The following is a 14,529-nucleotide window of genomic DNA, read 5'->3' as shown; positions in this document are numbered from 1 at the left end:
TGGATGCTATTTTTGCTAAACTCAAATCAAACATTGAAATGATTGAGCGCTATTCGTTCAATGAAAAGAGTTGAATTGATTTATCACAGACGAGTTACAAGAGTGTCTTTCCAGTCTGAACCTATCTAACGTTCAACAGTTCACATTTTTTCTGTATAATTTGAAACATACGACTAAGTTATCTATCCATACCTATATCTCACTATTGCTAATTGTAATAATACTTTTTTGAGAAGCTATGAAGTTATCTGTGATTATAATCACTTGTATTCTATCGTTCAACTATGGAGAATGTGTGAGTAGAATTTCAGAAGAAATATTTTAAAGTATTAGTTTATTATTAACCAATATAATATTTTCTGTTCAAACACCTTTTAATTTGAGGAGGTTCACGTCACAATAATTACCAGGATATCTTGGATCTTGTCTATCTTAAATAGAAGGCGATGAGGAAGGAAAATTGGCATATTGCCTCTCTATCATTTCCACTGACACTATAGGCCTACGGTACGTGAAAATCAATCATGTATCTCACTATTGGAATGATCTTGAACAATTTTAACTTATTCCTTCAGATGTATTTTTTACTTTCCTCGCCCTATTACTTTACAGTAAGGAAAGTATTGCTTCCCGAAAAAATTAAGGTACCCCAATTTCTAAACTTCTATATGTTTCAAGGTCCCCTGAGTCCAAAAAAGATAAGCTCTTTCAACTGCCACAATACCCATATCTGTAAAAATTTCAGGAGCTCCGCCCCATCTATGCAAAGTTTGATTTTAGATTCCCAATTATCAGGCTTCAGATACAATTTAAGCAAAAAATTTCAAGTAGAAAAGATTGAGCATGAGCATGAGAGTTTCTACAATAAATGTTCAGTAACATTTTCACCTGTAAAAATTTCAGGAGCTGCGCCCCATCTATGCAAAGTTTGATTTTAGATTACTAATTATCAGTCTTCAGATACAAATTGAACAAAAAATTTCATGTGGAAAGGATTGAGCATGAAAATCTCTACAATTAATGTTTAGTAACATATTCAGCTAAAAATGGGAATTGGCTCGGAATTCGAGAAAATGTGATTATTCAATTGCAAACTGTTGGCAACTTTTGATTCTATTAAATCATTCACTACGAAGAGATAGCAGACCTCGTGTGTCTCCAGCGTTATTGTCCTGTCACCAGCTGGCTCAGATCTTTAAATACTCGACTTGAGATCTGCGTAACCACTAGCGTCAGGTGATCAATTATTATCATAACGGCAAGGAAAGTTGTGTGAATACGCCACACCAGATTTTTTATCTTTGTGCTTGAAGATTTGATCTGATTCAATTTGAATTGATTTGCTTGTTTGTTTTGTTTGATTTGTTACTGTTGTAGCGCCCCTCAACAGGGCCATCCATCATAGCATTACCATTCAATGCTGGAGATGACGCTAATGCAATAATATCAGCGATGGAGAAATCATCGTCAGACAATAAGGATAAAATCGTCGATATTCTTATGAGCAAAACAATCTCACAGCGATTGGAGATAGGAGCAGCATATGAAAATACCAAGAGTGATCTAGTAAAGGTGATGGTTTCTTGATCCATTCCGAGCTGCTTTGTATAAACACACTTTTTTTATGTATTTGAACATGACAAGCAGTCGATTATTAAGTAAATATTAAAAACCTTTACTTACTGATGACTGGAGTACTTTCAATCGTCCAGCGATCATTTTCAACAGTGTAGACCGGAAATGTTTTGATGGTAAGAAGATTTGTGGTGTTTATTATGTGATCAAAAAGTTTGTTGGATTTGAAATTCAGCTGTTCATTTAGTATGTTGTTACTGTTTAGGATGGTGGCTTTATAAATTTCAAACTGTTCTGTTGTATTTAATTCATGTCCATTTCTTTTTACTTTCAATATTGTAAGGTTGGTATCTATGTTTGTGTAGGAGTGCCCAGTTTCATTTGAATGTGTTGCAAAAGTTGATTCTGTTTTGGTTTTAAGTGCGTTGATATGTTCTTTAAATCTAAGTTTGAATGATCGTCCACTTCTGCCAATATAGAATTTTTCACAATCGCTACATTTTAGCTTATATACCCCAGGGAGGTTGTGTTTGTTGGTGTTGTCGGTGGTTTTGGGGGTGAGGGTGGCCATTAGCATATTTTTGGTTTTGATCATACAAACTTAGATTTAAAGAACATATCAACGCACATAAAACAAAAACAGAATCAGCTTTTGCAACACATTTAAATGAAACCTGGCACTCCTACACAAACATAGATACCAACCTCACAATATTGAAGTAAAAAGAAATGGACATGAATTGAATAAAACCGAACAGTTTGAAATTTATAAAGCCACCATCCTAGACAGTAACAACATACTAAATGAACAGCTGAATTTCAAATCCAACAAACTTTTTGATTACATAATAAACACCACAAATCTTCCTAACCATCAAAACATTTCCGGTCTACACTGTTGAAAATGATCGCTAGACGATTGAAAGTACTCCAGTCATCAGTAAGTAAAAGTTTTTAATATTTACTTAGTAATCGACTGCATGTTGTGTTCAAATACATAAAAAATATGGTATTGTTTCTTCAAGATTATTGTTTCTATTTAGTCTCTATTATTGTATTTATTCTCTATTGTTTCTTATAGATTTGAGTTTATTGTTTGTGATTTTGTTGTGTTTCTTGCAGTGAAGTTTGATCTATATACTTCTTTCTTGAAAAAACAAGCCCTTCTGTTGATTGGTAAATTACTTTGCTGTTATTCAATCTTCCCCACTATTAATTCAAACTATTAATTTTAGTTGTTTCTTGTTCATCATTGTAGCTCTATATTGGCAGCGTCTATGAAAAATTGCTGCTAGTATAATTCTGAAACCATGATTGTATTCAACTGCTGTATTAATCAAAGGCAGAATAAAGTTTATTCTCATTTTCATATTTGAAGTTGGCTTGTTGGCAAATATCAGTGATTTCGTTGTAGTTATCAACATTACTCAATATGATTGGAGAAATGGGTTCGGGTTCTTGTTGACACCTCAAATTGAAGATTGTCTCCTACCTTGTTTGTAGATTCGCCATCAGTTCTTGGTGGGGATGATATTGTCGGGGAATCACTTGCTCCCCACTTCTTGGGTCTTCTGTTCTTCTGAATTTGTGAAAATACTTACTCTTTGACTGTCGTTGGTCATCTCCAGACTGAGGAAACTGCTCAAAAAGTGTTTCCACTTCAAAAGTGTTTTAACTTTCCTTGCCCCAGTGGTCTCCAGAGTTATTGTCCTGTCAACAGCTGACTCAGATCTTTGAATAGTAGACTAGAGATATGCGTGAACACTAGCGTCAGCCGTCAGGTGATAAATTTTCATAGCGGCAAGGAAAGTTGTGCGAGTGTGCCACTCCAGATTTTTTAAATTGGAAATTGGCAAATATTTACAATCTAGCTTATTCCCAGCAATTCATCATAGAGTTCTATTTGATCTATTTCAGTCTATTTATCAATACTTTATCATATGAATAAAAATTTATTTATTCATTTATAAGATTTTAATTGGGAGAGATATCCTTTTGGATGCTCTGCCTTGCCGTATTACCCAATGTCATTTCTTATTTACACTCAAGTTAATAATAGGTTATAATATTGAGTTTTTCAAGTTTTATCACTAAAAATTTACACTAACACTTTCTGAAATTTCATTTTATAAAGTTTAAAACTAGTAGTTATTTGAGCAGTAGACCTCACGCAGTATTCTCATCCACAAGTACCTGATTGAAACTATAGACCTTATGGAAATACAGCAATAGACTGGCTTCTCCACACATCTGTGTAATCACTTGTCAGCTGATTTATGATGAATAATTCTATAGTCTGATTTTTACTCTAATATTGGCGTATGAAGGAGGCTCCTTTTTCCTCTTATATTATCCTTGAAATGCAAAATTTCCAAGAACCTTGTATATACGTCGACGCTCAATTAAAAAAGGAACATACCTGTCAAATTTCATGAAAATCTATTACAGCGTTTCGCCGTAAATGAGCAACATATAAACATTTATAAACATTTTAACATTAAGAGAAATGCCAAACCGTCGACTTGAATCTTAGACCTCACTTCGCTTGGTCAAAAATGAAGAAAACTTATTCATAAAAACAAATTCACATTAAAAAAGTGAACAGGTGTAGCATTTTGTTGATAATATTGAAGCTAAAAATCTAACATGTTACAATTTTTTCCATGATAATCTATAAATAAGTAAGTTGTCTTTGAGCTAACAAAATATATACGGTAGTAAATGTGTAGTATGTGTAATCAAGCCCTAACTGCAGTATTGTATTACTGTATTTAGAGCTTATATTTTCAGAGCTATAGAAATTTTCCGTGTTGTGAAGGTAATGTGGTACACAACCATATTGGATAAAATGACTTTGAATTTTCAAAAAAATCAATTTGCGACAATTTATATCTCAGATAACACAAATTGAGACAATTTGTGTTATCAGCTTCAATTTTTACACCTTTTAATCTCTAGTAAACTATTGATAATGGTGTAACAACAGAGACTAGTATCTCAAATTGTTTCAATAGATTAGTGGCTTGAAAGTCTTGGTCGTTGATTAAATCAGATTTTCATTTTTTGAGGTGTTCCATGAAATTTCATACTGTTATTGTGGGTGTTTCTCAAATATTTACGTAGAAACATAGTGTCTATATCCAGACTACAACAAAGTTATTATATAGTGTTCAGTCATGGAAGGACCACAAGCCTCTTTATGGTGAGATTTAAAATTGAAAAACGATGTTGCAGGATTTCAAAAAAGACATTGGAAAGTACTTTGATGGAGGAAAGGACAGTGACAAAAATATGTTGGAAATTTTGAAGACTACTCCTGAATTCTTGGCCAGCAGGATAAATCGATCTGTGAAGAAAGATGGTTCTGATGGTTACTTGTCAATTATAATAACTAGTAGTTCCGAAATGCTAAGAAATGTTAGCATCGCTTATAAAAAAGGTACATCCATAGAGCTACTTTTTAATCTTTTATCATCAATCTTTATTAGGTAGGTACTGTATTTGCTAATCTATTCTTGGTAGTTCTCCGTTGAGGGGAATCTTCATGAATACTGATTATAATAGAATATTTCACCAATATTTAATATATTTTCTGATACAATATTGTCACGTTATTTTTTATAATTAAATAACGATTAGCCTCCTGCTTGGTCGTGGTTTTTAATAGGATACAGTCTCATAAAAATCTTTATAGGCCCAGATATGAGCTTCCACAATAATACTCATAATCTATCAAAAAAAAAAAAAAAAAAAAAAAAAAAAATATATATATATATATATATATATATATATATAAAGCTTATATCCTACAGTATAGGGGAATAAAAAATAAATCATACACCATAAAAAATTTGATACATATATTAACAAATATCTCAAAAATAAATCAGAGCAAAAATATATAGAGCGACAGAAATATATAATATAAGACAAAACAATAATTGAAATCAATAAAATATCACAGGCCAATACTATTCTTTAAGTTCTATAGCACGAAACGCTACCATGTGCTTTCATTTTATGATCATATGCATTTATTTGCATGCAGCTTCGATATCAGCTTGCTGATACTTGTCAACTTGGACGATTCTATTCAGAATCTAAATAATTCTTAAGTCAGCATGATAAATTGACAAACTAGTAATCCAAATATATATATTAAATTCTATAGTTTCTAATAGATTTCTTTGTAATAAATATATTTTTTATCTCGGGGTGCGAGATTCGGCACCTGATGGAATAGATAGATCAACTCATCTAGTGAATCAGAGCTACATTAAATTATCGCAAATTACATTGTAGAAATTAATGATCATATAAATAATGTATTAACAGCCTAGATCTTAGTATTCTCTGATTGATGGATCATTTGATATATGGACTGATTCGTTACTATCTAATAAAATACCTTTTATACTATCTTTACTTGCGCAAGTATTTTTACCAAATTCTTAATTTATAAAAAACCCTTTCGACGAGCTAGCTTTGATTCTTATTTAATTTCGAAGCACTGAGGGCGCCCTATCACTATTTCAATATTTTTCACTCACGTGCCAGAATTTTCTATGAGCTGCTGGTGTCGACCCAAACTCCTGGTGGTCCTGGATTATTGTAGCCGGAGTCGTCTCTTCCAAGGGGTTATAAAATTATTCAATAATGACTTTTGCTTTACATTAGCATCACAAAGTCTTATGAGAAAATTTAGTAATTCAATTTAACTTTAAATTATTAAAAGGTACAGTAAGGTATTGCGCTCTATAATTTTTGGTGACCTCTCATGGTGGTAGTTGGCAGGCGAGTGGAGGTTCTCCTCTCTCATTTTTACAATTTTCATTTCCGATTTCCAAATTTACATAAAATTTAAATATTCTGTTCCTCCGCCATTCAAGGCTCAAATAGATCGTACCAAACTATTAAATCATTACTTATGTTACATCTTTCATAATCTCTTTGCCTTCGGGCCGTATACAATATATAAACTGTACAACAATAATTTACAAATTTTTATCATTTGTAGAAATATATACAAATATATTTGAACTGGCTCACTATTGCCACCTATCAATTGCCACTATTTGATTGGTGCATGCAAATTATTACAGTATTCATGCACCCAGTAACCTCCTACTTCCTTAATACATTTAATTATTTTTGTTGGGGTTTTTTAATATGCCTTTTACATGCCAAGTAATTTTATAAAGGTTATAGATTGATTCCTAAATTACAACAATTAGCCACGTGTAACGTTTAGTTCCTCAAGTTGCATACTGTTTTGCCACAATAAATTTCTGCCAAGGTGTTTGGTCAGATTCTACGTTGTCAATCATTAGGTCGCCGATCAGTAGATGTTTTATGCCTAACCTCAAATTTTCAATATTTTATATAATATTATACCGGTAGCAAAAATTATTTCCATTTCTATTAGGCTGTTGTACAATTTAGCCAGGATGTCTGATATTATCTAATCTTTAACGTTATCATCTTTGGCGATATTAGCCTATTACTCCACTTAGACCTATAAATCTTTAAACTAGGGATTTTTATTTATCCATCCAAATTTAAATACGTTACAATATATATCATTATTACCAGTGATAACATTCTTTTACATTCTACATTTGGAAATATGTATCTGTTGAATCTATATTATAATGCTCATATTATGAACATTGAAAATGACTATTATAATTATTGTTATTATCACTATTATTATTATTATTATTATCATTTCATTCATCACATGACAAGTGAGTGTTTATTGCAGTCAAAGTCGGCCTTTGGCAAGACTTTGGTGCATTACTAAACTGAAATGTTCAAAAATGATCTCACAATGGATGCTGTGCTGAGAACAACTGCTTTTTCCATGGCATATTTTGCACTTTTCGATATTCCCATCTGACAAAGATTTGCTGACACTTTTCTAGTTACAACTCCAACCATGGATATAATGACAGGAACAATTGTGACCTTTTCTTGCATCCAGACATCCTTGATCTCAGCAACCAAGGAAAGGTACTTGGAGACCTTTTCATTATAATACTGGTCCAAGTTGTGGCAGCATGGTATGCCAACATCTATTAGTATTGTTTCCTTGGCTACCTTATCCATGAGGATGATATCTGGCCTATTATGAGCAACTGTTCTGTCTGTCAGCACCGACCGATCCCAAAATAACTTATGTGTCTCATTCTCCAAGACGGGATGGCTTGTACAAGTAGTAGGGCAGCTTCTGATTGATGATTTGGTACTTCAGAGCAAGGTCCTGATGCAAGATCCCAGCTACTGCATTGTGGCGCTTTAAATAGTCAGTAGCTGCCAGATATTGACATGCAGACATGATGTGCTGAATAGTCTCAGGTGCCAAGCCACAACGTCTGCATGAATCATCATTTATAGGCAGCTTCATTATATGCCTTTGATAATTTTTTGTTGCAATTACTTGATCCTGTATTGCCACCAAGAATCCTTCCGTTTCAATAAACAGGTCCCTGTGCCAAAGCCATGCATTGGAAGCCTCCTCATCAACTCCAGGCTGAGATAAGGCAAATGCATGCCTTCCATGAAGCTGCTTCGACTTCCATTGCTCCAGAATCTCACTCTCATGCTGTCTGTTGGTTTTAAAGTCCGCAGTAGGCAGCTCAGAAAGATTAAGTGGAGTGCACCCTTTATCAGCTTTTCTCACCACTGCATACAAGCCACCCTCCTTCTCCATGAAGTATGTCTTCATGCTTCTGATTTGTCTCTCACAAGCCCATTTTATATCAATGAGCCCGCGCCCGCCTTTCTTTCTTGGCAATATGAGGCTCTCTATACAGGCCTTGGGGTGATGAGCTCTGAACTTAGTGAGGAGCACTCTTGTTGATCTCATAAGATCTTCCAAATCAGTTGCAGTCCAACAAACAACACCGAATGAGTAAGTCAGCACAGGTATTGCATAAGTGTTGATGGCCTTGAACATATTATTGCCACTAGCTGTCAGGCTCGCTTCGCTCGCCATATCTGTCTAGCCAGGGGGCTCCGCCCCCTGGACCCCCGACTGGATCGTCCATGAATGAGATCAGCAGGCTCGCTTCGCTCGCCTGCATTTTTCATTTGAGCGTTTTTATCATATGTTAGGACAATCCAGTCGGGGGTCCAGACTAAATGTCTGGCTAAACGGATATGGCGAGCGAAGCGATTCTGATGGCTAGTAATATAATATTCCCAGGAATAGCTCTGATTGAAGTAGCAGTGCCCAATCAATTTTTCCGCGATGAATGCATTTCAATCTTCAACTTGGTGCCAACCTAACAAAGTCAACTCAACTTAATGCCAACCTGACAAAATTATCAATTTAGTTACCAGTTAACAACTGTTTCAAAGAGGTACTCTCTCTAGATTATAGATCTATAATAACATATGATATGGACATTTCAATATTATAATTAAGAGATTGGGAGAAGAAGAATATACATGCTAAATGACGAACTTTAAACCCTTATAAACCACCCTTAGAGTTAAAATATTGCCAAAAGATTTCTTAGTGCGCTTCTAAAGGGCCAATTGAACATACCTACCAAATTTGAACGTTTTTGGTCCGGTAGATTTTTAGTTCTGCGAGTGAGTGAGTGAGTGAGTGAGTGAGTGAGTCAGTCAGTCAGTCAGTGAGTGAGTGCCATTTCCCTTTTATATATATAGATAGATTTAGCTGAGTCTTCAAAAGTCTCCTCAGTCTCGAGACTTATTATTATTATTATTATTGTTATTATTATTATTATTATCATTATTATTAATATTATTATCATTATAACAAATGGAGAGTATTTTTACATTAAATGTACAATAAATAATAAGCAAATGTTCAAATGAATTCTTTAATCTATTTTCCAGAATATAACCAAGAGATGGCTATGGACATTTCCAAACATTTAGGCGAAACTGATTTGGCTGGATTTGTTTTTAAATTGACTTCATATAACGTGAGTAAGAAGTTCAAATCTATTTATTTAATCATGAAAGGAAATTCTAGTTTTAATACACATTGATATTTGATGTGAGATAACTTTAAAGCCTTGTCGATTTGCTCTTTAAAAATAAATCTTTACTGGCATAATGCTACGGATAAGAAAGCCTACTTTGCAGAATGCAAGAAGAATTAATGTGCAGGAGAATGCTCTCCTGATGTCCTTCCAGCGGAGATGATGCTGCACTTTCCACAAAGATGATATCAAAGTTGGACATTATCTGTAGTATAGTAATTTTATGGTTATAATATCAAAGTTAAATATCCACTACACTTTAGCAATGTTGGTGTCACAATTTGATAATTTACCCCACTTTCTCAGATGTCACGAATGCAAGGTCCTTATTTTAGACGATTGTTAATGGTTTAAAAACCAATAGTTATGTTAATTAACCATGACCGTCCTACCGATAGTGCCAGATAAGTTCTTAGCCTTGCAGATTCACGTTTTAAGAAGAGATTGACATTGGCTCACAATTATAAACTTTAAATAATTCAGTATACATGTGAATTAATAATTCAAATATAACTTGTGGAGTACCTTATGCTACGATGGTCTGAGCGGGACTGAAAAAAATGCATCACCATTTGTGGGAACTGAGAGCTGAGGCGTCCATTTGGGTTCCCGGAATACTGATAAGTATTGCCTTTAAGTTGATAACTGGTGCAGGTTCTCACAATATAACTTGTTTGAACACTATTTTCCATGTTAGTATTGTGTAATATTACAATTTTCTCGATCAAAAAAGCGAATCTTCAATTCGATATTCAAGATATCAATGAGATAGAAAATATCGGTGTAATCGATATGCAGACTTAATTTTTCACCGGAAATTGATCAGCCACTCAAATGTTGAACAGTTGAACAACTCACTTTGACAAAGTTCTATTTCTGAATAAAAACATAATTCTAAACAATATAAAGTGGTGGATTAGCGGAGGATTGGCAGCCTTGATTGCAGGTTGATTTGGTTTGTGCTTTCCTCCCCTTTCCCCTCTCCCAAAGAGGCAAGATAACCTCTCTCCCTCCCCCCTCCTTCATCCTCCCCGTTTATCTTCCAACCCAGCACTTCAAGAAGCGTGCTCGAGAAGTCAACATTGTTTCGTTCCGTTTCTCCTGTTTCCGTGGCGTTCGAGCTAAACACAATTACCTCGGTTCGTTTCGTGATATATGTACAATATCATATAGGCCTATGCATAAAGACAGGCTATCGTTAGCAGTAGCTTCTACACACGAGATACAGTCCACTTCCTCGCCAGTTCCAAGGTTAGTGCAAATTAATAGACTTGCTTTTGGGCTGTTGACGTTTTTGTGAATTAAATCTTAACTGTACCCCAATCCATAGGTTTGGGGACAGGACGGGATTACCACATGGTCCAACCAGGCCTGGGATATGTTCTATTTCCAAGACATTTATTTTTCAATTTAAATTTCAATTCGTTAATAGTAGAGTTACTTGTTGATACATGCACTGATATCCATGTTAAATCCAGTTACAAAGTTCCTTTCCAAATCTCCTTGTTTATCTAATCAGTTACTTAGTTACAATGGCAAGCCCACAAGCCTTGCTTACTATTCGTGTGAAGAAGAAAGAAACTTTGTTTAGCCGTGTTCAACAAGCTTATGACTTGTTATGACATTGAAGGACATATGTCATATTATAATATGACATTGAAGGACATCAATGATCCTAAAATTCAATCTCAATTTTTGATAAGAAGCATATCTATTGAAAATACTGTGAAAGAATATTCTGCACTCTTAGATGAAATCAATGAATTATTTACAATTATTTATTTATTTACAATTAATTATCAATGAGTGTTTACAAGTTTGTGTTTCTTCAATGGTTCCAAATTTTCTTAAATAACTCAATATTATTTGTTACAAGTGGTAATTGAGTGGAATATTTCTAATCAATTTATTAATTCAAGCCTTTTAAATTCAAAATTTATAGTTTTCATGTTTATTTTGGACTAGAATTTTGTGAAAATTGTACACGTGAAATTCTAACCTCATCTTGGACTGTGTCACCTACAAATTTGGAAGAAAAATAGCACAAGGACTACCTTATTATTTTATCTACCAATGTTATTATATTAGTCTCATTTGTATTGCAAAAAAAAAAAAAATCTATTCAAGTTGAACCTACTAAAGAACCTGAATATCAATCACTTACCGTTATTGATAATTTATCCTGTGCAATAATAAATGCTCGTGATAAATTGAATCAAATTAAAAATGAGAAGCCGAAGGAAAAAAGTGAACCTTCACCTTCAACCTCTCATTCTCCCCGTTTGAACATGATATTACCTCCAACTGAAATAAAACCGTTTGATGGCTCTGATATTTCAGACTGACCTAGATTCAAAAATATCTTTTCATCATTGATTGTGGATGATAAATATTATTCTCCTGTTCATAAATCTCATATTTTGCATAATTTGTTGAAAGGCGAAGCAGCCAGAGTAGTAAAATCTTTTCAGATGAGTAGTGATTTTGATTTGGCATGTAAAACTCTATGCAAGCGTTATGAAAGTGATAGGGTGCTAGCTAACTACTACGTAAATGAGATTTTGAAAACTAGTTCAATCCCATTTAAACCTTCGTTACAATCGCTTCAAGATTTTCTTGTTAAAGTAGGTGATAGTATTACCACTCTGAAGTCGTTGAAAGTTCCTGATTTGGCTGATTATATTTTGTACTCATTGGCTATTCGTCAATTAGACAAAATATCACGTGAATCGTTTGAGCTCGAGGTAGATGATAAGAGCTTTCCTTCTTGTCAACAGATTGATTTCGTGAATAAGAGAGTTAGATCTTATCAATTATTTGCATCTGATGTGCCGTCTGTTAATTAACAAAAATCTATCGAAAAGCCGAAAAATAAGTCTTTTCAGAAAAAGGTTGTCTTATCTACTCAGGCTGATAACAGCGTTCGAAATAAAAGCAGCTCAGTTACTTGTGAATTGAATGATAGTGCTGAAACAAAATGCTCATTTGCAACTCAACGAATCATTCGTTATTCAAATGTCCTGCTTTCTTGAAAAGAGATCCAAAAGCTAGGAATGAATTTATTAAATCATTGAGAGTCTGTTTCAATTGTTTCTCCAAATTTCACGCTGTAAACCAATGCAAGTCTAAATCGTTGTGTTATTGTGGTCGTATGCATAATAAATTACTTCATTATCCTCGTAGTAGTGATAATAGCCGTTCGAATTCTCCTGCTCGTTATCAGAAATCTACTTATAACAACTCTAAAGTTGCTTTGAAATCGAAATCCGTTGATTCGATTACTCAAACTGATAGCACTATGAATGTTGTTGAGAATTCAAATTCTTCTAAGCATTGTGGTATCACTGATAATGTTATTGATAAGTCATCAATTGTTAGTTTAATTCCTAAAACGAGTGTTGTTCTAGGTACTGCTCAAGCAGTTATTAAAAATTCATCTGGTTTGTTTATTGGTGTTCGTTTAATGATTGATTCTGGTAGTACTGCTAATTTCATCACAAAAGATCTTGTTATGAAACTTGGTTTATCTGTTCATGATTGTCATCAAAATTTCTTTGGTTTGAATTCCTCGAGTGTAGGGAATTCTTCTGGTGTTGTGAAATGTTTGTTGAAACCTAAGGGCTCAAATCACCCTCGTCTAGAAGCTGAGGCTTACGTGATTGATAAAATAGTTGGTTCATTGCCCCCTATTTATCTCAGTTCGAAAGTGCAAAATGAGTTGAAAAAATTCAACCTTGCTGACCCTGTGTTCTATGAACAACGTTCCGTTGATCTTCTATTGGGATGTTAGTTATTCAACAAAATATTATGTCATCATAGTCAAGTCTCATCTAGTGAAGAGTGTTCGTTTTGCGTGATTCCTACCGTGTTTGGTGACATTATTTTGGGTGAATTTCCAAATCATTCCGGTCTTTTTAATCAGTCATTGACTGCATTAATGACGTGTCCCACTTCTGAGAACTCGTTGAATAATTTGGTTCATAAGTTTTGGGAAAGTGAAGAAACTCCTAATCATAAATTTCCTAGTCCCGATGATGAGTTTTGTGAGAAACATTTTGCTGAAACTCACATGCGTGATACTGAAGGAAGATATGTTGTTCGTCTTCCTTTCAAAGTTGACACTAATCAACTCAAGTTTCATGAATCTCATGATGTTGCTTCAAATTGTTTTCTGTCGTTGGAGCGTCGTATGCTGCGTGATGCTTGTTTGAAATCTGATTGTGTATCATTTATGGAAGAGTATCTTCTTTTGGATCATATGGAAGTTGCTAAAAAACCAGGTAAATATTTTATTCCTTATTTTTGTGTATTCAATCTGTCATCACCTACAACAAAGGTTCGTGTTGTATTTGATGGGTCTGCTAAAAAGAGTCACATTTCGTTGAATCAAGTTCTTCATTCAGGTCCAAAATTGTTAAATGACATATGTGATGTGTTAACTAGATTCAGACTTCACTCATTCGTATTCACGTGTGATGTTACGAAAATGTATCGTGCTATCCTCGTTGATGAAGAAGATCGTTCTTTCCTTCACATATTGTTTCATAAAGATCCTTCCGATGATATTGTCGTTTATGAGCTCAAAACAATCACATATGGTTTGAAACCGTCTGGTTTTCTTGCTCAACGTGCTCTCATTCAACTGGCGAAAGATGAAGGAGATAAATTTCTGTTGGCAGCAGCAGCTATTCGTGATGATATATATAACGACAATTTTCTCACAGGTGCTAATTCGTTGGAAGAAATCTGTGAAATAAAATCACAACTTTGTAATCTTCTAAACTGTGTTCATATCAAGTTGAATAAATGGAGCAGTAATTCTCCTGAGTTCTTGGATTTGATTCGTTCTGAAAACACTCAAGTACCACTTCTTATCAGTGATGAGCCTAATTCAAATGTGAAAGTTCTTGGCATAATGTGGAACCCAACTACTGAT

General features: G+C 34.1%; 2 protein-coding genes across 2 annotated transcripts in view; one reads left to right on the top strand and one right to left on the bottom strand.

The window, feature by feature from the left end:
• Positions 1–3,347, bottom strand: part of LOC111061708 — a 58,243-nt gene extending 54,896 nt beyond the window's left edge. Inside the window, exon 1 of the mRNA XM_039440243.1 lies at positions 3,177–3,347. Within this exon, the coding sequence (XP_039296177.1) occupies positions 3,177–3,197 (21 nt within the window). The 5' untranslated portion in view covers positions 3,198–3,347. The remainder of the gene's footprint in view (positions 1–3,176) is intronic.
• LOC111048641 (annexin B9) overlaps positions 47–14,529 on the top strand; it is a gene marked incomplete in the record, with an annotated part of 71,567 nt that continues 57,084 nt past the window's right edge. Inside the window, 4 exon segments of the mRNA XM_039440244.1 lie at positions 47–295; positions 1,378–1,572; positions 4,810–5,014; positions 9,445–9,533. Coding sequence (XP_039296178.1) covers positions 239–295; positions 1,378–1,572; positions 4,810–5,014; positions 9,445–9,533 — 546 coding nt within the window.

Source organism: Nilaparvata lugens, chromosome 13, assembly GCF_014356525.2.
Source record: "Nilaparvata lugens isolate BPH chromosome 13, ASM1435652v1, whole genome shotgun sequence".
NCBI lineage: Eukaryota > Metazoa > Arthropoda > Insecta > Hemiptera > Delphacidae > Nilaparvata > Nilaparvata lugens.
Note: the sequence above shows the minus strand (reverse complement) of the source record. Positions and strands in the feature narration are given on the sequence as shown.